At 41.6% G+C, this 21470-nt stretch overlaps 1 protein-coding gene across 8 annotated transcripts in view; it reads right to left on the bottom strand.

Moving 5' to 3' along the window:
- MYO6 (myosin VI) overlaps positions 1-21470 on the bottom strand; it is a 1279197-nt gene that overhangs the window by 954221 nt on the left and 303506 nt on the right. For all 8 annotated transcript variants that reach the window (XM_069606282.1, XM_069606276.1, XM_069606277.1 and 5 more), the window contains exon 5: positions 1224-1353. In XM_069606282.1, the coding sequence (XP_069462383.1) occupies positions 1224-1353 (130 nt within the window). The remainder of the gene's footprint in view (positions 1-1223; positions 1354-21470) is intronic.

Below are 21470 nucleotides of genomic sequence, written 5' to 3'. Positions count from 1 at the left end.
CTGGTTTATTATAGGGTGCTTAGGGTTATAGACTCCTTTACAGCAGGTTTGGATGGTCTGGCAAATAGCTTCCCTAACTGCTTGTACCGAGCTTACTCAATGGCATGCACCCAAAGTTTGCACATAGGTGGAAAACAAAGCACTGTTCCTCTGCACTTCTTTCTGAACATTCTTTTTGCAAATTGCCTCAGATTACCTTTAAAATAGAAGACACTCCAGTGTTGTCTCGCTAAGGAGTTACAATTCATTAGAAATGTCTGGAGTAAGTACGGTCAAAAAAACTGAGTCGGAGTAAAAACAAAAAGGTTTTTGGAAAAAGAAAATCCTGACTAGCATGGAATAAGATTACTTTGGACCATGCAAAGTCAGCCCACAGATATTTGACAGAAGTGGATTATTTCCAAGAATATGTCCCCCTCCCCCCCCCCCCCGTCCCCCGTTTGGTCTGTGGTAAGATGTTTCAGATCAGGCGCTGGCTTAAGGTATGACAGGAGCCATTTGTACTCCAAATGGGCGATTCACAGAGAATCTATTTTTTGACATATGTTCCTTCTTCAACGATATCAGATACATTTCAGTTAATTAAGCTACAAAAGAGGAGAATAGCAAGTAAAAAAGAGTGAAATAGTTTTTCAGACTATACAAAGTTATCGGAGTTTAAAAACAATTACCTAAGCCTAAAATAATTATTAACATGCACATTTTGCAACATAATCCTGGGGCTTCAGAAAAATAAAAGCTAAGACAAAGTGCTCAGTAAATTGAACATAGAAACATTTTAAAAATCTGTAGCAGTCCCTTCAGGGGGTTGAGTCTCCAAATCATGCATCTGCAAATATTGTATGAAACCACCAAGCCATTGTACCTTTTATACTGAATTACTGTCTCCATACCTTTAGGTTAAACTACAAACAGACGTAAATATGAGAAATAAACAATGTTAGCAAGTAGACATGTAGTTTGTTTTGAAGACAGAAGTAAACATTAGAAGAATAAGACAATCCAACAGGTCAGAGGAAAGGTAAAGATCCACAGAGTAGCTCAAACAGAATCAATGAGGAAATACATCCACATTACATCATCCACAAAATCTGAAAAGTAAGTGCCTGACAGTCTGACACTCAAATTAAGACAGCAAAGTAAAAATCAAATTCATCAAGACAACAAAACATTACTGTATTACAATGACTTAAGCTGGATAATGTAACTGGAGAATGTCATACCTATCGCATAGACATGTGGAGGTAAGGTTCCAAGTGATTTCCCCTGGTACTTTTTAATAATATCTGAGGTGTAAAGTTTAGGTACATCGAAGTACGGATTCACTGCAATCAAAATGTTGGCCACATAAGTCTGTATTGGAAAAAAGGACATTCATTTTATTTTCACCAGGGTAAGAGCAATAGTATGTATTGGTGTGTCATTCATAAGGCAGCACAGAGAAAACAAGAAAATAAATGTTGGGAAATAAGACAAAGGACAGCTACAAAGGATAGAGAGAAACTATTGTACTTGCGGGAGAGGGGGTACCTAGTACATATTGTTTAACAGTCAATACATAAGATTTAGGCAATTCTCCAAAAATTGTAAAATGGTTCATTCTTTGTATTATGAAGTAGTAAATAGTGAGCTCCTTGTGGTCATTAGGGGTGTAGAGCTCCTTACCATCAACCCATTATGTTTAGGAGTCACCAGGAAAGGTTTGGAAGTTACACATGTTAATCTGAAAACAAATGACGAAAACCTTTTTAGTACAGTGTCTTGAGCAGAACCATGCTATGACCCAAATATCAGCTTTAGTAAGAAACACTGCACACCACCAGCCTGTGTCTGCATTATGCACATACCCACCACTTGCCAACAGCGCTGTGCAAAGGGTGGTAGCTATAGATGCCTTAACCCAGAGATGTCAACTCCAGGCCTCGAGGGCTGGAATCCTAATGGGTTTTCAGGATAAGCCTCATTAATGCTCATGAGAAAAAATGTGCATACATTTAAAATCATGGTATGCAAATTCATCTCATGAATAGTAATGAGGGGTATCCTGAACATCCGACATGTATAAGCCCTCAAGGCCTACCGTTGGACAACCCTGCCATAGCTCATTAAAGTCTAATTTCTATTAGATGTGTGCAACCATCATTAAGCATGTGGACATCGAGGCTGTGTGCTCCCCTCCATCATGGTGCTGTTACGTCCTCCATTTACTCAACTCTGAAATTCCCTAAAGATTGTGCAATTGTCTGGAAGAAAGAAGCAAAAGCAGTTGGGTGCTGTTGGAGGTAGGAATGCTCAAGTTACTCACAATAGGGAATCTCATTGATCCCCCTTCGAGTAGCATAGTAATTAATCCTTAACATAGAAAAAGGACAATGTAAAGAAAGGAACCCCATGATGACCCATTTATGGTCCCACCTGCTCTCCACAAGTCATTCAATTTCTCCGCAATCCATACCAAAAGATAAACACAGATGAGAGAGGTAGTTCATTAGGCGGGAGGAAGCGGGGGAGGGGGGGGGACTAATGAATACCCATTTAGTTAATATGCTGAGTACCTTGGACTTTCTTGTACAACCAAGCCTTTTTCCTTCAAAATAATTAGAAGATATTTTAAAGTTTGAACATCCTTTTACATCGAAGACCGTCGACTTATATACCCATTCTAACCAAAGATATTTTTTTTAAAAACATGTGGTGTAGAATACATAGGGCTGCATTCCTATCTGAGCTAAATCAATGTATCCATAATTCTAAGTGTTAAGTAATGTCCACTTAGTTGCTGTAACTAGGTTACTCAAGTGTACTTCTAGTAGCACACAACTCCCAAAATAACTGCTTAACATACAGAACAGGAGACCTTAAAAGTTGTGCGAACTCATTTGATTTGAACCAGTCTCGGGAGGATAACTCAGGGGCAACGTGCTCGCCTTGGAAGCAAGACGACACACAGCAACACAGGTACGATTCCTGGGTCCGTGCTAAGAGACCTCTGGGTATTAAGCGTGTTATAAATAACCAATCATATCATATCATCATACTATCCGATTTAATAATTTATAGAACCCAATGCATGTTTTGTGAACAAATGCAGCAAATGTGTCAAAAATGTCACTGGATAACATAACACCCAGTCCATTATAAATGTAATTTTTCTAACCCAAGGAAGCCAATTCTTCCTTAGGTACCCCTTTTCCAACAAAAATTGTGAAATCTTCTTGGTTACACCTTGCCGGAGTATTTTACATACAAAGCCAAAGTAAAAGGAATATGAACAACAGGTTTTATGCCCATATCGTCAACATTGAAAATTGTGTGTTAAATATAACACTATTTCTGTGCCAACATGTGTTTCACTCTAGAGATCCCGAGTGAGCATCTTCAGGGCAATTAGTAAAAAAATAAGTCATTTAACCAAATAAATATGTGTTCTGTATTATTGATAATGAGTTCTTAAGTATGCCCTTGGTTATGTCAGTACTAGTGGATCTTCACTTTTAATCCGGTTGTGTTCTCGGTTCAGGCAACATGGTTTTGTAGCCCTTGATGTAAACGTATCGCCTGCACACTAATTTTCTAAAAAAGGTATATCAAGCAATATAAAGAATAGAGTGTAGCGTGGCACAGTTTCATGCGGTTAGCTTGTTATCCTGGAAGATATTTTTAGGAGAACTATATGAAACTGAGCATTTTTACTGGAGCCACAATCCATCCATTGAGTAATGGTCACAAAATGCATGAGAAGCAGCGCAAGTTGCTGCCCTACAGATGGAATCCAAAGGAGAGTAATCATGAAAAATTCCCACCACCACCACCTTGCCGAAAACAGCATGCATATGGATACTCCCCAGAGAAGAAATCCCTGCATTACAATTTCATGCCAATTAAGGAGACAAGCAAACGAAGCCATGAGAAACGGCTTACAAAAAGAATGACTGTGAGAAGTAATAACTCTGAATCCAGACAGAATATGCTTCATATGGTTCCAGTGAGAACGTAAGATCCCAAGTAGCATTTTAGAAAATGCAAAAGTTCTCAGAGCTTCAGTGGAGGGATTGGAGAAGAACAGGCAACAAAGATGGGATGAGTCCAAAGGATCCTTATGAAAAATGTGAAGGCCCACATAAAGAAAGGGCATGCAATTTGATAGTGCTCTTAGTGGAGATTACAATAAAAAGATCCATGTGCTCAAAAGGATTAAATGCCTGAACAGAAAGAACAATATTTAGATCCTATGGATGGGACTTCCTAACTAGGGGAAGTGCAAATACTCAAATTGAGGCTCAACAACAGCTTTTTTGGAAGAAATAAATAGATTCTTATAAGCATCCAGGATCGCATGGGAATGTCAAGCTCCACCAGGCAGGAAGAAACCGGGAAATGCATCTTCAAAGAACATTACAGCAAATTCACAATCTTGGGTAAGGCCCAATGACAAAATCTGATCGGAGGCAATTTAACACTTGTTTACCCATACATAGCATATCTTCCGTTTCTCACTCTCTCCTCTCTCTGAATTCTCCCCCTTTTTAGTGGTATGTTCCATTGCTTGATAGCTGGGTTCACGATATATATATATGTGACTTTTCTACCTCTATCCTTTGGAGGCGGACCTGTGCTGTGCTGTGTTGTGCCTTGGCTATAAAGAAACACTCCTGACATGGAGCATCCGTGGAGTGTTAGCCGAGTGTTCACTGAGGAGTGGGGATGGAAGCAGGCTTGCCTACGACTGCCCCACGCACGCAGAGTCATGTAAAAATCCCAAAAATAACATGGGGCCCTTTGAACTGAATGTAAACAAGGAAGAGGTAGCATCAAACTATAAATGTGTCACCATCAGTGCTACCTATGCCATACACACTGTTAACAGCAACAACGTTAACAACATCGGCTGCAGTGCAGGACGATGAGTTGACAAACAACAACAATGCTGCCGATACAACAAACCCGAGAAGTAAGTTGATGCCGCTGCGCCCTGCGCTAAAACTTAAAGAAGCTAAATTATTTGGCAATCGTTGCCCACACAAGACACTACCCTCACCCCACCCTCTAAACCGACGGTCCCTTACCCGGTCAGTCTCCTCGCAGACCAAGGCCATGTGTGGAGCGGGCAGTCCTGCTGTGAGCGATCTACAGTCTGCCAGGGAGGCTGGAACGAACACCGCGCATGCGTGTGGCGCTGCAGAGGACAAGAACGCGAGTGAGGGTGTGGAAGGCTGCCGGGCGAAAGCGAGAAGGGGCGGGCTAAAGATCTGGGCATAGCAAAACAAAAACATTAAGCAATGCACGCAAAGTGCCTGTGCCTAATCAAAACCTCCAAAAGAGAAAACCGTTGGACTCACAAAACAAACAAATGATCAAAAATTCAAAATAAGCTCAAAATCCATGATAGAAAACAGATCAATAAAATGGCACTTTAAAACATAAGAGTCATCAACATCACAACACAGGAAGGAGCAAATTATGCAAGATTATGGACAGGCAGGAACATGACAAAAAGCAAACTTTGCAGGAAATTACTGACCAAGAACTACTTTTAGTATCAACCCAATGCATTTAGCCCCAAGCTTCTCATGAAATGGATTCTGGCATAAGCCCAAATAATAGGGAAAAGAATGACTTGATGAAAACACAAGCAAGAAATGATCAAAATCCCACAATGCACACAATAAATCAAAGTGAAATGGGAAAGCAAAATAGGTCATTAACAGGAAATAGTGCGGGTGTAATAAACCAAGATGAATGCATCTTGGACGAGACATATAGGATTGAGGATTATGCATTCATTAAAACCTTGACAACTCACATCAGAAGCACAAAGCGTGCAATAGCAGAAGTAGATACCAATAAATCTAACTAGAAATGGCTCCAGAAAAAAAAGCTAAAGCAGTTTCATACAAAGAAAACGCCTGTCAGACATCACAGCCAAATAGCCAAAAAGGAGGGAAAGAAAAAGAGCCAGAAAGGGAGATACAAAAACAAGATAATGAAATGCAAACATAGTCTATATGAAAACATCAACGAGCATGAAGCGGAAATCCTCAAACATAAGGCAGGACAATACAATTGTTGCGGGAAGAAACAAAGCATGAATGAATGCCCCAGATCTACCACAGAGGAGCATCTTGAAGCTTATGCAGAACAACGTGCAAAGCTACAAGAAGCGATTGGGTCCATGGTCACCATCACGCTCTCTCCTTTTCTTAAACTATATGAAGCGCTCTATGATAACTACAAAGATCAAACCACATTGATGGCATTTATGCAATCAAAATTAATATATGTGGAATCATATATTGAAGCAATAAAGGAAAGGAGGGTAAACGAAAAAGACTCTGAAAATGTGATCTTCAAAACCCTGATAGATCTAATGGAAGATGCTCGTGAGGACAAAAGAGCTTTCTTAAACTGCCTAAGTGAGACGGCGAGATCAATGAAAATGGACTCATCAAAAAAAAAAGAAGAAATTGGCAATGAAAGAGTGAAAAATAAATCATCTCGTAGCCAAACAAAAGAGTGGAAATAGCTGAAATTGCAACTAAAACAGATGAGTGCAATGTGGGGAGAAATCTGACACCTGGTGAGGATCTGCCAACAAGAACTAGTGAACAAATAAAAGCAAGCCACCAAGTGGAGAACAAAGAACCACAGAAAGCCATCCAAAGTATAAATATCGATACTCAAACAGGACATATAGTGGAAAGGGTGATCCCCACCCAAACCAAGGAACTGTTCGCAATATTTGATCAGGAAACTGAAAAGGGGGAGAATGGTAAAGAAGAAAAAAGGAAACCACTGGAAGGGCAAAACAAAAAGAAAAAAACAAGTAAAACCGAAAGTGACAACTAATGGTGGAATAAGAAATTTTATAAGAAATCTTAAGCCCTTTGAAGATCTTGCTACGAAGAAGACACAAAAAACGCATACAGAAGCGAAAAAGCCAAACAAAGACTTGGCACAAATTCCACAGAAAGGGAAAAGGACCTTTATAAATATCCAACCGGAGACAGAGACTGAAGAGATAGATGCGGAGCAAACAGACGAAGCAGCACTACTGTTATTATCAGTTTATGATGATGAAATTGAACTAGAACCGGAAACTGATTATGAGACCGAAGAGAATTTTGGAGTTGTGATCACCAGTAAAGAAAACAACCCAAAAAATAAAGGATGAAGGCTTCACAACCTTGGAAGAAAAAAGATCACTTATCAAGAAAAAACAAACAAACTCAAAAAAAAAATTAAAATGATTGATCAATCGAAAAAAGAAAGACCTTTACAGAAAAAACCTCAAGTAACCTCTCAACACTTACAAAAAGAGGGTGAACAGAAAGGGCAAAAAATAGCGAGATGTCCTGAAGTGACAAGAGAAGAACCAACAAGGCATACACTAATGCTGGAAAGAGCAATTAAGACCAAAGATGGTTTAATCTTAAACCGGGCAAACCTCATGAGACTCTTACACAGTGTACCACAATTACAGGTAATTTATCCAAGAGACAAAGATTGTGGCTTTCCCGAAAGAAGAAGCGACAGACAACATCTGTATTCATCTAGCCTCTAAGTCAGCAATGCTCCTAATTTTAGCAGCAACCAACGAATTGAGATGCTTGGGATTTGATCTGACACCCTGTCGAAGCAAATCTCCGGAACAAACTCAAAGAGACTATGGATTAAAAATACAGAAGCAACACGAACAAACAGAGGGATCGCGGAAGATGAGATAAATAGTAAGCTCATTAGATTCTCTCCTACAGTCTTAAAAGGTCCTAATGCCCTACGTATGAAGATAGAGGGTCAAATGTCTAAAATCACCTGTGGAAACAAAATAAACAAAGACCAACTGGTGACTAAGATCGATCTTGAAAAATCATGGACCTGGCTAGCGGAAACATTAGGAGCAACGGAACAAACTTACACCGAATGCCAGGAAGATATGTGTGGCTTCCAAATCTCCTCATGGAACACAAGAGGATTTAATCACTTATCTCAAAAGATCAATACTGAGCTGATCAATTCAGACATTATATGCTTACAGGAATGCTGGCTATCGGAAGCGCCAATGTTTTGGCCAGTCATAGATGGCTTTGCGAGTTACTTAAAGAAGGCCTATAAAGGTCTAAAAGGGAGACCATCGGCGGGCCTATTGACTCTAATAAAAAACAGCTTGAGGGGCAAAGTTGTGAGTGTGATCACACCTTCACCGCTAATACAGATAATCATACTGCAAGAAGATCTACGGGGATCTAAAACTAACAAAACCCGAATAATCTTCAACCTGTGCTGGAACACTAAAGCAAAAGATTGAGAAAAGTTCCTGGACCAAGTTATAATGAATATTGACGAGTTTAGAGCAAACTTCTGTATGCCGCAAATGATACTATGCGGGGACCTGAACATAGATTGTTGTACTAGGGTAGGAAGAGGCGACTTACCGCAACATAAGAAACAACAAATGAATAGAGCTAAAAGCTGGATGACAGTGATGAGATGCAGAAATTTGCAAATGATAAATGGAACAGTACCGGTCAATTTGGATGGAGCCAAAACATGGTCCTCACATAATGCCACAGCAACATTGGACTACTATTTTGTGGATCTGGAAACCTATAAGACAATTGTGTCTCTTAAGATAGTGCCATCATTAAAGAGCAACCACAGCATCCTACTTCTTAAATGTAGTGAACCAAATAGTCAAAAGCAAAGAAGTAAAAATGTAACAAAATGGGCTCACCAGGTCACTACCAATAAAGGGCTGAATCGCCTCAAACTGACTGTGCAAAAAGTAGCAGAAATGGAGAACGCTATAGTTAAGTGGCACCTGTCCTTGGACAATAATGTTGAATATGAGAGTTGTTAGCCAGCTTTTAGAGTGTCAAGTCAACCAAAGGCCCCAACCAAAGTGACAAGATTGCATCACTATAACGAAGAGATGGCTAAAAGAAAACAGAAACTAGCAAAAGCACCAGATGCATTAATTCAGAGAAAAGAACTAAACAGAAATTATCAACATTGGGTAAAATCACATCGGGCAAACCTTTACCAAAAGGACTCTGAATTTATGCTTATGGCATTGAACAACAAAAATTCAAATTACTTTTGGTCACTGATAAATAATAACATAAATTTGCAAGGAGCCGAACAAATAAACCCAATACATAAAACGCAGTGGTTGGAGTACTTCAGCCTTATACATGGACAGACAAAAAAACAACGAAAAGCATGTGGAAACAGAAAGGCAAAGATTACGTTGGAAGATCCCCTTTGAAAAACAAGAAATATTGGGCCTAATTAACAAAGCTAGCTCATCTAGAGCCCCGGGTCCAGATGGACTGACGAACTCAATGTTAAAACAAGCACCAGAGCTGTGGGCAGACATGTGTTTCTCATTATTCACAAGAATAAACAAAACTATGCAGGTCCCAGAATAAGGGAAAAAGGCGATAACCATACCAATCTTTAAGTGAGGCGACAGAAAGAAATCAGAATATTAACGCCCCATATCGTTTTTGGACGTTTCGGGAAAACTATGCAGGCATATTATTGAAGAGACTCAAAGGGCCCGATTCTCATCGTGGCACAGTGAACGTGCTAAATAGCATGATTCACTGCGCCATTTCATGACGCCCAGGCACCACTGCTATTCTGAAGTGGGCCTGGGCGTCATCGCAAAGCACGACAGTGCTTTCGCTATAATCCACCTGTTTCTAATGGAAACAGGCGGATTGCAGAATCTCGGCAGCATTTTCGTTAAATAACGAGGGAATCGTTATTTAACGAAAATGCTGCTGATCCTATACACCCAAGTGAGCAGCTTCAACATTGCAGGATGTTGAAGCTGCTTACTGTGGTGTATAAGAAAGTGTTCATATACACCTTTGTGGTGTATATGAACACTTTCATTTAAAGCGAGCAGCTTCAACGTTGCATTCTGCAACGTTGAAGCTGCTCGCTTTGATGTAAATTAAAGTGTTCATATACGCCTGTGTGTTGTATATGAACACTTTCATGTACACCAAAGCGAGCAGCTTCAATGTTGCTGCAACGTTGAAGCTGCTTGCTTTGGTGTACATGAAAGTGTCCATATACAACACGGGTGTATGGACACTTCCATTTACACTGGTGGCACTCCTCCAGTTTAACGGCACCAAAAGGGTACCGTAAATGTGCGCTAGTTTAGCCTTGAGCCTGCAGGACCTGCCAGGAACTTCTGCCTCAGCTACAGCCTTCTTAATTTAGGGTACTGTTCTAACCCGGTTGTTCGTTCCGTCTGACCGCTGTGAAAGTGTTTGAAATCTTTCGCCAATCCGAGGGCTTGTCCTTCTCTACTCTTTAAGTAACTTTTCTTCCAACCAACTTTGTTTCGAACTCTTGGCAAAGACTTAACCACAAACTACTCTGAACTGTGTGATCCTCTGCAAAGACTCTGTACCATTAACATTGGCCCAGGCCTTTTGATTTGAATCCTCATTGTAGCAAGCCTTTTCTAGAGTGCCCTACCTACTTACCTGTTGGTGCTGCTTAATTTTTTTGAGTCTAACTAGTCCAGAATTGATTGGGGGTTGTGTAGTATATTAAGTGTGATTGTTATGCTGCTTCACTTAGTGAATTGTTTTACAACTGATGTGTAAATAAATGTATATTCTTTTACCCAGAAACCATGAGTCAGTGTTTGTTTGAACCATAGTAATTACTGTCCTTTGTGTAACTATTGAGACTGCTCACTTTACTCTTGAGATAAGTCTGGCTGCTCCACCATCGCTACCACTTTACTGTGTAGTACAGGCTTGTACCAAAGGTGAATTTGTACCGACACTCGTAGTCTTAATTGTGTGTGGTGTTCCCAAAGGGGTGGTGTTCCCAAAGGGAATGCATATGTTTCTGCCTAACACAGCCATATTGTATAATTTCTATATTCTAGATATGGGAGACAAATTGGAGCCAGCTAGATCCTGCTCACCGCCATTGGCAGGAAATGCCATTGGCCACCTGTTGTATGCGGACGACTTAATCCTGCTAGACCTGACGGCAACAGGTCTACAAAGAAAACTCGACGAACTAGAAAGATATGTTAACATCAACAAACCAAAAATGTATGCTGTAAAATCGGAAATTCTAGTCATGAAAAAACCACAAGCAAAGATAAAAAAAACCTTTTAAATGGTGCCTGGGAAAAAATTCAATACAGAAAACAGAAAGCACTAAATAACTGGGAGCAATAACCGGCGCTGATTGGAGCGATAAGCCGTGGATAGAGCATCTACAAGTAAAGATAGACCAGTTGATTGTCCAAGCTCTTTTAATGAAAAAGAAATACTGTAAATTTATGGTGAAACCATTGGTAGAATTTCACAAGGCCAAGGTAACGCCATCAATACCTTATGCAGGCGACACCGGTTTACAAATACCATGGGCAACCTGGGACAGGCTTGAGGCAAGATTCTGGCGGCGAACCATAAATTTACCAAATGCGCTACCGATAAGCATAATTTGACATGAGTTGGGTCTTCATTCACTACAGGTTCATGTCATATGGAAAGCTCTATCAACGTTCAGGAAAATAGAAAGTCCTGATTGTCCACCGCAATATAAAATCTTGAAGACAGAAATGGGGAAAATATCCTTCTGGCCTTTAGAGGAATGGAGAAACAAATGCCAGGAGATTCTGTTTAATATAGGGTCTACTATATGCAGGGCTGGACTGGGAACTAAAAGAGGCCCTGGAAATAATTACTGCGGACCAAAAGAGGCCCTGGAAATAAAGTTCAAAGTGGCCCTATATGACACATTTTCAGCAAGCCCAATGCTTTTCCTATGAGAAAATTTGGAAATACCACAGAAAAGAGGCCCAGGGTGCAGAGGCCCTCCGGGAAATCTCCAGAGTTCCATAAAGGCCAGTCCACCCCTGACTATATGTAGCTTATGTGAAAACCCAAAGAGAGTAAAAACCCTGTTATTCTCAGTGGATTGGACGCAGTCAGAAATGGCCCGAGTATCCTCCTCCAGCCATAACAAGGCAGTAAAACTAACAAATTGTGCTGGAATTCCGCCAACCTACTTGAATAACAGTGCTAATTCACGTCATAGAGATCCGATTCTGCGCTTCAAATTTAACATTGTGTGTACTAAGGAATTACTAGTAAAATATGGGACGACTAATGAAGACACATGCCGCCTATGCCATTAAGAAGCGGAAACCCTGCGTCATTTAACTTTATTCTGCAAAGAATTATCAGGGGAAAGAATTCAGCTACTACATGATGTGTTAGAACCAGCGTGTGGGCTGGATGCTAAACTATGGTGGGAAGCACTACATGACAACCCAAACCAAAAGATATCCAGACGATTGGGTAGCTTCCTGAAACTAATGTTAAAAAAAACTGGAAGCTTTTGAGGAGCATGCTGAAGGAAATGCTTGTTAATCACTGCGTAATTAGTATACTCACAGCCAAGCCAAAAAAGCTACAAAAAAACGGACAAGGAAAACTACCACTGGTTGATGGCCTGGCTGTAATAAGGAAGGAGGGAAAAAAATTGTATAGCAAAAGTTTGTATGTTTTTTACACTGTGTGCAATAAAAATAAAAAAGAAATACAGAATGCACTGAAAAACGTTGTTAAAGGGACGTTATGCATAGGTTGCACTAACAAAAACCCATGAAATTAAATGAAAAAAGCTTTGTTAAAGAGACGTTATGGTTAAGAAGTAAAACCGAGAAAAAAAAACTTGAAATTCACCAGTGATGGTAAGCTAAGCAACCAAACTCGCGCCACCTTCGTGCACTGCTAAGACTAACACCCAGGACATCAAAGATGGCATCACAAATGTCATTGCTGACATCACTCGACAAAATCCCACCAAACTTTCCAAATCCATTCAATTCGGAGTCTAAAATCTGTTTGCAAACTTTTGTGCAGATTCGTCAAATGGCACCAAATGTATAAGCCTTTCAAATATTTTGGGACACTCTCTACTTTTGCTCCCTCTTGGCAAAACAGTACCATTCGGGGTCAGGTCTAGAATGATGTTGCAAAGTTTCGTGCAGTTTCACTGTGTGGCGCCAAAGTTACAAGCCATCCAAAAACTGCTTTTCACCAACTTTGTAATTCAGAAATAGACATGGATGTTCACAAACATCCGGACTGTTCATGGACTTCGGAGATGAAAAACACCTGTTTTTTGGTTTCTTACGGCCATATCCCATTCCATCCTCATCACACCTCACCTCCCCAGAGATTGTTTCATTAGTTTGACACGTGCAATGTTGTGTTTTTTAATATGTTTTTACCGCAATGTTGGCGGGCAATGGGCGCTGTCCACAAATGCAACATGTCAGGCGTTTCCAAAAAATATGACACCTCACGATTTTTCACCAACGAGCGCGTCTGATGTCGGCAGACCTCACGCCACCCTCTGGGCCAATCGGATGCTTGTCTGCGGACCGAAAAGGGAAGTGGGTCCGCGGACCAGACCCAGATATCACTAATTTTTTTGTACCCACTTTTTGGATGTTTTAAAAAAAAGCTACTGGACGGATTTACACCAAATTTACAAAGCACACTTCGGGACCAACCCGCCGCTCCAGACGCAAAATTGGAGATAGTCCGTCCAGCGTTTTGGCCTGTAAGCGTGTGTAAACAAAAAGAATTCCATTGCGGATATGTGATAAACCCCACATTTTGGGACCCCCCCTATAACTTTGCCACCCCTGGAGGAAACCTCACCAAACTTTGTGGAATCAATCTAACAGGGCCATATCCTGTTTTTGCAATGTTTCCTGAGGATTCATCCGGGGGGGGGGGGGACTAAGGTTTAAGCCGCCCAAAAACCATAACTACACGGTCGCTACCGCATGCCGTGTAATAAGTTCTTCCAAACCTTATGCATGCTCTCTATGACTTCCCAGTAATCTAAGCAGATTCCAGAAGCCTCAGAAATAAAGTTTACAGGGCACATTTGGTTCAATGGTATGCAGCTTATTGCCATCCTTGTAAGTTAGCATAGCAAGGAAAGCAAGGATACCACTACATAGCTGATTGACGTATATGCATTAGTCAACAGAATTTATCAGCGTGAGTGTGTGCGAGTGTGTAGCAACAGTGGTGACACTGATAGTGTGTTATGCAGAGCAGAGCCTGATAATCATTGAGTTGGAGCGTTTGGTTTTGGGACACCAAAGACGCAGGCAAAGATAATGACTGGCTAAACAGTTGCTGCCAGTGGCTTTAAATAAAGTGACACTTTGTTGTGTAGTAGTGTACAGAAATAAGTTTAGTCCATTTTGGCTTCTTAGAGTCATAAAGACTATTGTGCGATCCAACTTGATATGTGTTGATCGAAGGTGGCCTGAATAGATGCATGTTGCTTCTAAGTGCTAACTAAACCTAAGCAGAAGACATGTAATACGTCGGTACTCATTCGCTCATTAAGAGTGGTTGCAAATAGCAAGTAAATATCATCTGCTATAAGTCAGAGGGAGAGGAAGAGAGTTCTATGTCTATCCAGTTGTGGTCCCTGACAGACAATAATGGTTGACTGTGAGAGGCCACACAATTTACTACAAGGAACGCGTATATGTTTACCCAAGTCATATCGCAATCTAAGACACAGGCGATATCTTGATGACAGAATATTTTCCTAAAATATTAACATCACCTCCACTAAAGAGCTCAGCAGAAAGAGAATTGGTAGTAGACCTCCCAAATGAACTAGGTTGTGTTAGCTCAAAGCTATTGGACAATGTGATCTGTGGTGTCTTAAAACAAACGACACTGGCCATTCCAAACACGTTAAGTCCCGCAATGCCTGTGAGTGTTGATGAGGGTGAAAGTATTGCTGAATCACTAAGTGGACCCATGACGACTCAACCGCAGTGTGGGAATGCAATGACAGATATAATACTGTTGTAAATCAGTCTGTGAACAAGGCACAAGCATGTTGGTACCATGTATTTTTGACCAACAAACAAATTTTAAAACCCACATATTTTTGACCAAGAGAGACCTGACCTAAAAGTAGACTCTAAGTCATCTCTGAAGTCAAATTAAAAGGAGTGTAAAAGCAAAATAAAGTTAAGTGGAAACCTACCTCTTGTGAAGAAAGTTACTCCACTAATTAATCGCGGATTTATGTATAGCAATAAGTATAAACTGCGTAAACATACACAATGGCCGAAAAGCTGTATTATTTATTTTTATTCATTTATTTGAATTTATTTAAAGCGCACGTCAGCCCTGGGGCATCATGGCGCTGTTACATGAAGACAAAGTCTGGTTACAATGGAAGGAAGATGGTTACAAAGCAATTTTCATTTCAGGGCACATTTCGTAGCAGACGTATGAGAGCAAGTGTAGGTGAAGGAGGGAGGATGTTAGTTGAATAGTGTAGTTTTGAGGGATTTGCGAAAGGAGTACAGCGATGGTTCCGCTCTGAGTGAGTTGGGGAGGGCATTCCAGAGCTTAGGTGCTATGTGTGGGAAGCCAATGCCGCCGGCTTTGGCTCTTCTTACAGTGGGTACTCAGAGTTGTTTGGCGTGATGGCTTCTTCTAGGACGGATGGAGGAGTTCTTTGTTATAGTTTCAGATAAGTATGGGGGTGCTGTGTGATTGATGCACTTGTGAGTGAGAATTTTAAAGTTGATTCTTTCCTTGACTGGGAGCCAATGGACGCGTCTTCTGGCCTGTGAAATATGGTCAGTTTTGGGGATGTGTAGTGCAGCAAAAGAAAGTTGAAGAGGTGTCTCATTCCAACATAGAGCCATTGGCTTCAGAGACAGAGTTGCCGGTTTCTAATAAAGTCTGTAAAAATACTAAGTAAAGTGCGTTATCAAACATACAACCAGTGAGTGATGATCTGTCCAATACGAACGGGGCACGGGTTGACCCATTAGCGCAACCCGCAGTACAAACTCGATCAAAAAGTACATTAACCGAGATTTGGAACATTAAACTGAGTGACGCCGATCAGATAGTAACAATTGAGAATAATGTCCAAGGAATTGTTACTAAAGGCCACCAGGTGACACCGGCCTTAGTAAAAGTGCTACAATAGCAGCAAATCTTTAAGGAGGCAAATGAACAGCCACTCAATAGATCGGCAGTGCTAAATATATGACATTCTATTGTCCCTCTTCGTGTAATCACAACAAGGGACATTAAGCTGGTAGACCAGGCTGAACTAGTTAATTTATTTACAACCAATGTAAGCTTTAACTCGGAGGCAACGTTGAACTACAACGTGGGCTATGAACAGGATATATTAAAAATGGGATATACCTGGAAATATGTTAATATACCAATAATAAAATCGCGTGCGTTAGAGACTCAACCATTGGCTGGTAAACATAACAATGTACAGAGAGATAGAGCAGGGGACCCACTGGGCATTAGGAGTGCAATGATTAGCAAAACGGTAGAGTTAGGTAACCAAATATCCACCACAATAAAGACTGGGGTGCCTACAGCTTATGTGGGTGGACAGTCAGATGATAAAAATCATGAGATAACTGACAAAGGTTATTGCCAGTGGCTCCCCTTAGTCTTTAAGCAACATTTTATTTCAGTGCATCGATGATGACGTTCTTATGTACTCATGGAACACTAGAGGTCATGTGCACCTGTTTGAGGAGGAGGGTTTGGTGTCGATGTTAGAGAGCACTCTAATTGTATCATTGCAAGAAACCTGGCTCATCAACAATGTTTTGTTTAATGGCCGTAGCACAGTGCAAAAAGCGGCAATCCAAGGGGTAAAAGGGAGGCCTAGGGGTGGTCTCCTTACAACAGTAAAATCTCCTTAGGAGGCACAATTGTTAAAGGAATCCACTAATAACGTGTTGACTGCTTTGTTAACTCACAAGGACCTAGCTATTCTTGTAATTAACATTTATGATCCCCCGAGTATGGTGGGTACTAAACAAAATGTAAAGGTAGTTAGTATCATACTTCATTGTAAAAACTTGAAGTACCCTGTGTACATCATGGGTGACTTTAACAATAAAAAATGGCACACTAGCTTATAGCGAGGCTGAGCTTTAGTGGCAATAAGTCATCCCCTGAGCTATCCAACTCAAACAATAAACAAGGGAAAAATTGGCATACGCTTTTGGGCTCATACGGTTTTTCGATGTTAAACAGTAGTACACTGAGCGATGCTAAAATGTCGTTCAATAGAGTCGAGAGTAGGTCTGCGTAGTGTTGGATTATGCGTTTGTTAATGGAATAGGATTTGTCCACACACTAGATATGGGCATAGTGCACAGAGAGGAGAGCGATCACCTACCTCTCTGTACTCTTTTGAAATTGCCCATCAAAAATACCATAGCAGCTGACTATGATCAAAATGGCCACATTTATGTAAATGAGGGGCAGAATAGAATTCATTGGCATGCGCACAACCAAGATCGCGCAGATGCACTGGTTAGGTGCTTACTTTCTAAATGTATGGGTAATGCAGCGTTGTTTCGAACGAATAGCGATGAAGAATGTTATCACGATTCTCTGAGTTGATGGATGCCATATGTAGACGTGTGCAGGAAACCTGTGTATACAAAACTCCATTGAACGCACAAACAAAGGAATGCCTAGCAAAAAGATGGGAAGATAAGTTTAGCTAAGAAACAGGTACAGAGAGAAATTGCTACGGTAGTTGCCCAAGCCAACGCAGGGGTGTGTGCTGACAATGTCTTGGCCAGGGTTAAATCCATTAAGAATGGGTACCGCACACAAGACAACACCAGCTCAACTGTGAAATAGAACGTTGGCAAAGGATCGCCCACCTCACAATAGACCACAAGTCAACAGAAATATGGAAAGTCATTAGAAGCACAAAGCAACAAGACTTATCAATAAATTGCATTAGTGAAGTGACTTGGAGTTCCCATTTCAAAGCCACACTAGGTAAACATGGAAACATTGAAGCGGTCTATCCACTATCAACGGCGACATGGACGCGTAGGCTTCCCTCTTAGTCATAGTAATAATGATTAAACAACTTAATAATTCCCGAGCAGCGGGGCATGATGGCACCTGCAATAAACTCCTTAAATTAGCACCAGAATTAAGGGCTTCTGCTTTGCATATGCTGTTTGAAGACATTGGTGTATTGGGTAGAATACCAACAACCTGGAAGGTGAGCCACATTTTAACCGCGTACAAAAAAGGTTCTTGGGAAGATCCTAAGAATTTTAGAATGCTGGCCATGCTAGACATCCCGTCAAAGATATTTGCCGGGTGCTGCTCAATGAACTGAATGATTGGATAACGAGCAATAATATCCTCCCGGCTAATCAGATTGGTTTCAGGAAGCGATTGAGTACTATTCATAATCTGACCATATTGTTGTCGTCGATTGACTATGCATGGAAACGCAGAGAATCAAATGTGTATTGCGCTTTCATAGATTTCTCTGCAGCGTTTGATTCTGTACTTAGACATCATCTATGGCATGAGTTGAGTTCTTGGAACATCCCGCAAGGCCTCAAAAATGATCATGCTTCTATACACTGATACATCAGTGCGGATACAATTAGATACTGTTGGCAAATTGTCGTCACAGATACCAACTAGCTGTGGTGTTAAGCAGGGTTGCGTAGCAGCAACCCTGTTTAACCTTTATTTGACAGATCTACAGGGCGCCTTTGAGAACATACTTGTGTATCTGCAGAGAGTAGGCACGTCATCAATAGGGTGTCTAGAATATGCAGATGACCTCATACTGCTCGATTACACCCCTACTGGCCTACAAAGGATGCTGGATTCATTGGGGGTTTATTCTAGTCAAAATGGGCTACAAATTAATATCGATAAAAGTAAAGTAATGGTATTTCCAGTGAAAAAAGCTATAAAAAAAAAACATGTTTGGCAGATGAATAATGAGAACCTGGAACAAGCTTATAGCTATACATATTTGGGGGCCATAATTGATGACAAATTATACTGGGAAAATCAATGGACATCGATAAGATCAAGATGCCTATTAGCCAATGCAGTTAGCAGATTTGTTGGCAGGAGTGCTGGTTATTCAGCTTATGCCGTTTTAATGATGTACACAGCAAAAATCAGAGCCATGCTCCTCTGCGCAATAGAGATATAGGGACATAAGTATATTTCTTGCTTGATTAAATTTGATGCATTGTTACTGCGTAAACCTATGCGCTTGCCATGTAACATGCATTACTTACCGTAAAAACATTTATGATGGTTGTATCTGCTTAGATTCACCTGCTGTGCATATAGTCCGACATCCAGTGGTCACCGCAGAGTATTGCATCTTGTCTTTCGGGGGCCGAAAGGGGACGTCGGCATAGGCGTGTCTAACACTATCCCTATAGTGACGTGCGGTGTACCCAAAATCCCTCACGCACCGAGGTCCCTCTGATTGTATTTTTTCTGCCTAACGTGAGTGATTACAGAAAAGAGAGAAAAGTAATAGGACGTCTATGTTCCTTCCATCCGAGCGGGGAGGAAGGGTGGGCACATGTGAATCTAAGCAGATACAACCATCAGAAATGCTTTTACGGTAAGTAATGCATGTCTTCTGATGTTTATTAATCTGCTGCTTAGAATCACATGCTGTGCATAGACTAGCGAGCAGTACCCGAAGTTGGAGGTGGGTTGTGAGAAGGAACAGTAGAGAAAAGATGTCTTAGTACTGCTTGTCCCACCTGGGAATCAGATCTAGAATGGGCATCTAGACAATAGTGTTTTGTAAAGGTGTGTACAGAACTTCAGGTTGCCGCTTTGCAAATGGACTCAAGGGGGAACATTTGCAATGAATGCTTTGGATGCCCCGGTGCCTCGGGTGGAATGTGCTCTAGGCTTGAAGGCCAGTTCTCTCTTAGCAAGAGTGTAGCAGAGAGTGATGCACTGCACAATCCATCTAGATATAGTGGATTTGGAAACTGCATCTCCTTCTCTTCCTGCCGCCACTGAGACAAAGTACTGATTAGTCTTTCTTAGTGGTCGAGTTCTTTCCATATAAAACATGACCGCCCTGCGCACATAAAGTGTGTGCAGGCTCTTTTCACCCAAGTTTGATGGGTTTTGAAAGAATGTTGGTAGTTCTATTGACTGGTTGACATGGAACTTCGAAATGAATTTAGGTGCGAACCTAGGGTGCGTGAGTAGAACAACCTTATCTTTGTGAACTGTAACAAGATTGAGTCTAAGATTGAGAGCGCTTGTAGTTCACTCACTCTCCTAATGGAGGTGATAGCTATCAAGAAAGCAGTCTTAAGAGTGAGACCCTTAAGGCTCGCTTTATGCATCGGCTCGAAGGAGGAGCCCATTAGCCTGGTTACCACGACGTTCAGGTCCCATCCGTGAGCTGGGTTAGATATAGGAGGGTGAATTCTTTTCACTCCCTCCATGAAGGCTTTAATAACTGGAACCTTCCACCAGGACACCTTATGTTGTGACGTATTGTAGGCGGAGAGTGCAGCTAGGTAAACTTTAATGGAATTAAAGACTAAACCTCAGCCCAGCAAGTGGGGCAGGTATAAAACTGTGTGGAAGAGCAGTCAAAGTGTTTGATGCTCCTTGAGTTACACCAGACGACGAACCGTTTCCACTTACTAGAGTAACAGTAACGAGTGTTCGGTTTCCTAGCCTCCCTGAGAATGTCCATGCATCTCTGAGGGAGCTGCACATGTCCAAATTCTATGACCTCAGGAGCCAGGCTGCCAAGTTCAGGGTCTGCGGGCATGGGTGCAGCAACAAATCCTGTCCTGCGACAACATGTTGTACGGGCATGGTAGTTTCACTGGAGGAGATAGTGACATCTCTAACAGATGAGCGAACCAGGGTTGGCGGGCCCACATGGGGGCCACCAATATCATGGTGACTGGTTCCTGGTGCATCTTGTGCACTTTCTTGTTGAGAAGGGGAGTCTGAGGGGTGTGGGGGGAGCGTAGACAAATTTCCCTGACCATGTTATCCAGAGCCCGTTTTCCTTGGAGCCGTTCTGGGAGTACCTGGAGGTGTAATCTTGGCATTGGGTGTTCTCCAGAGTTGCGAACAAGTTGATCTCTGGGAAGCCCCATTCTGCGAAAACGTTGGAGACGATGTCTCCGTGTAATCGCCATTCGTACTCTGCGGGTAGAGGGAAGTCTCTGCTGAGTCTGTCTGCCAGAAAATTGAGTTCCCCTGGTACATGATGTGTTTGAGAGCCCTCTTCCAGATGTTCTGGGACAGCTTCGACAGACCTGGAGAGTGAGTGCCCACCTGCTTGTTCAGGTAATACATGGCCGTTGTGCTATCCGTGAGGATCAGCACTGTCTTTCCTTGTAGATGTGTCTGGAAGGCCTTCAGTGCTTTGAAGACCGCCAACAATTCCAGAAGGTTTACATGGTTGGACGCCACACCTGAAGTCCAAACTCTGTGTGCAGTCTGATGGGACATGTGAGGCCTCCATCCTGTGAGGGATGCGTCTGTGGTTAGAGTGGCTTCCACTGTGGGGGTGGTGAAGGAGTTCCCCTT

Source organism: Ambystoma mexicanum, chromosome 4p, assembly GCF_040938575.1.
Source record: "Ambystoma mexicanum isolate Mex_15411 chromosome 4p, UKY_AmexF1_1, whole genome shotgun sequence".
Lineage (NCBI taxonomy): Eukaryota > Metazoa > Chordata > Amphibia > Caudata > Ambystomatidae > Ambystoma > Ambystoma mexicanum.
The sequence above is the reverse complement of the archived record's forward strand: the minus strand, read 5'-3'. Positions and strand labels throughout refer to the sequence as shown.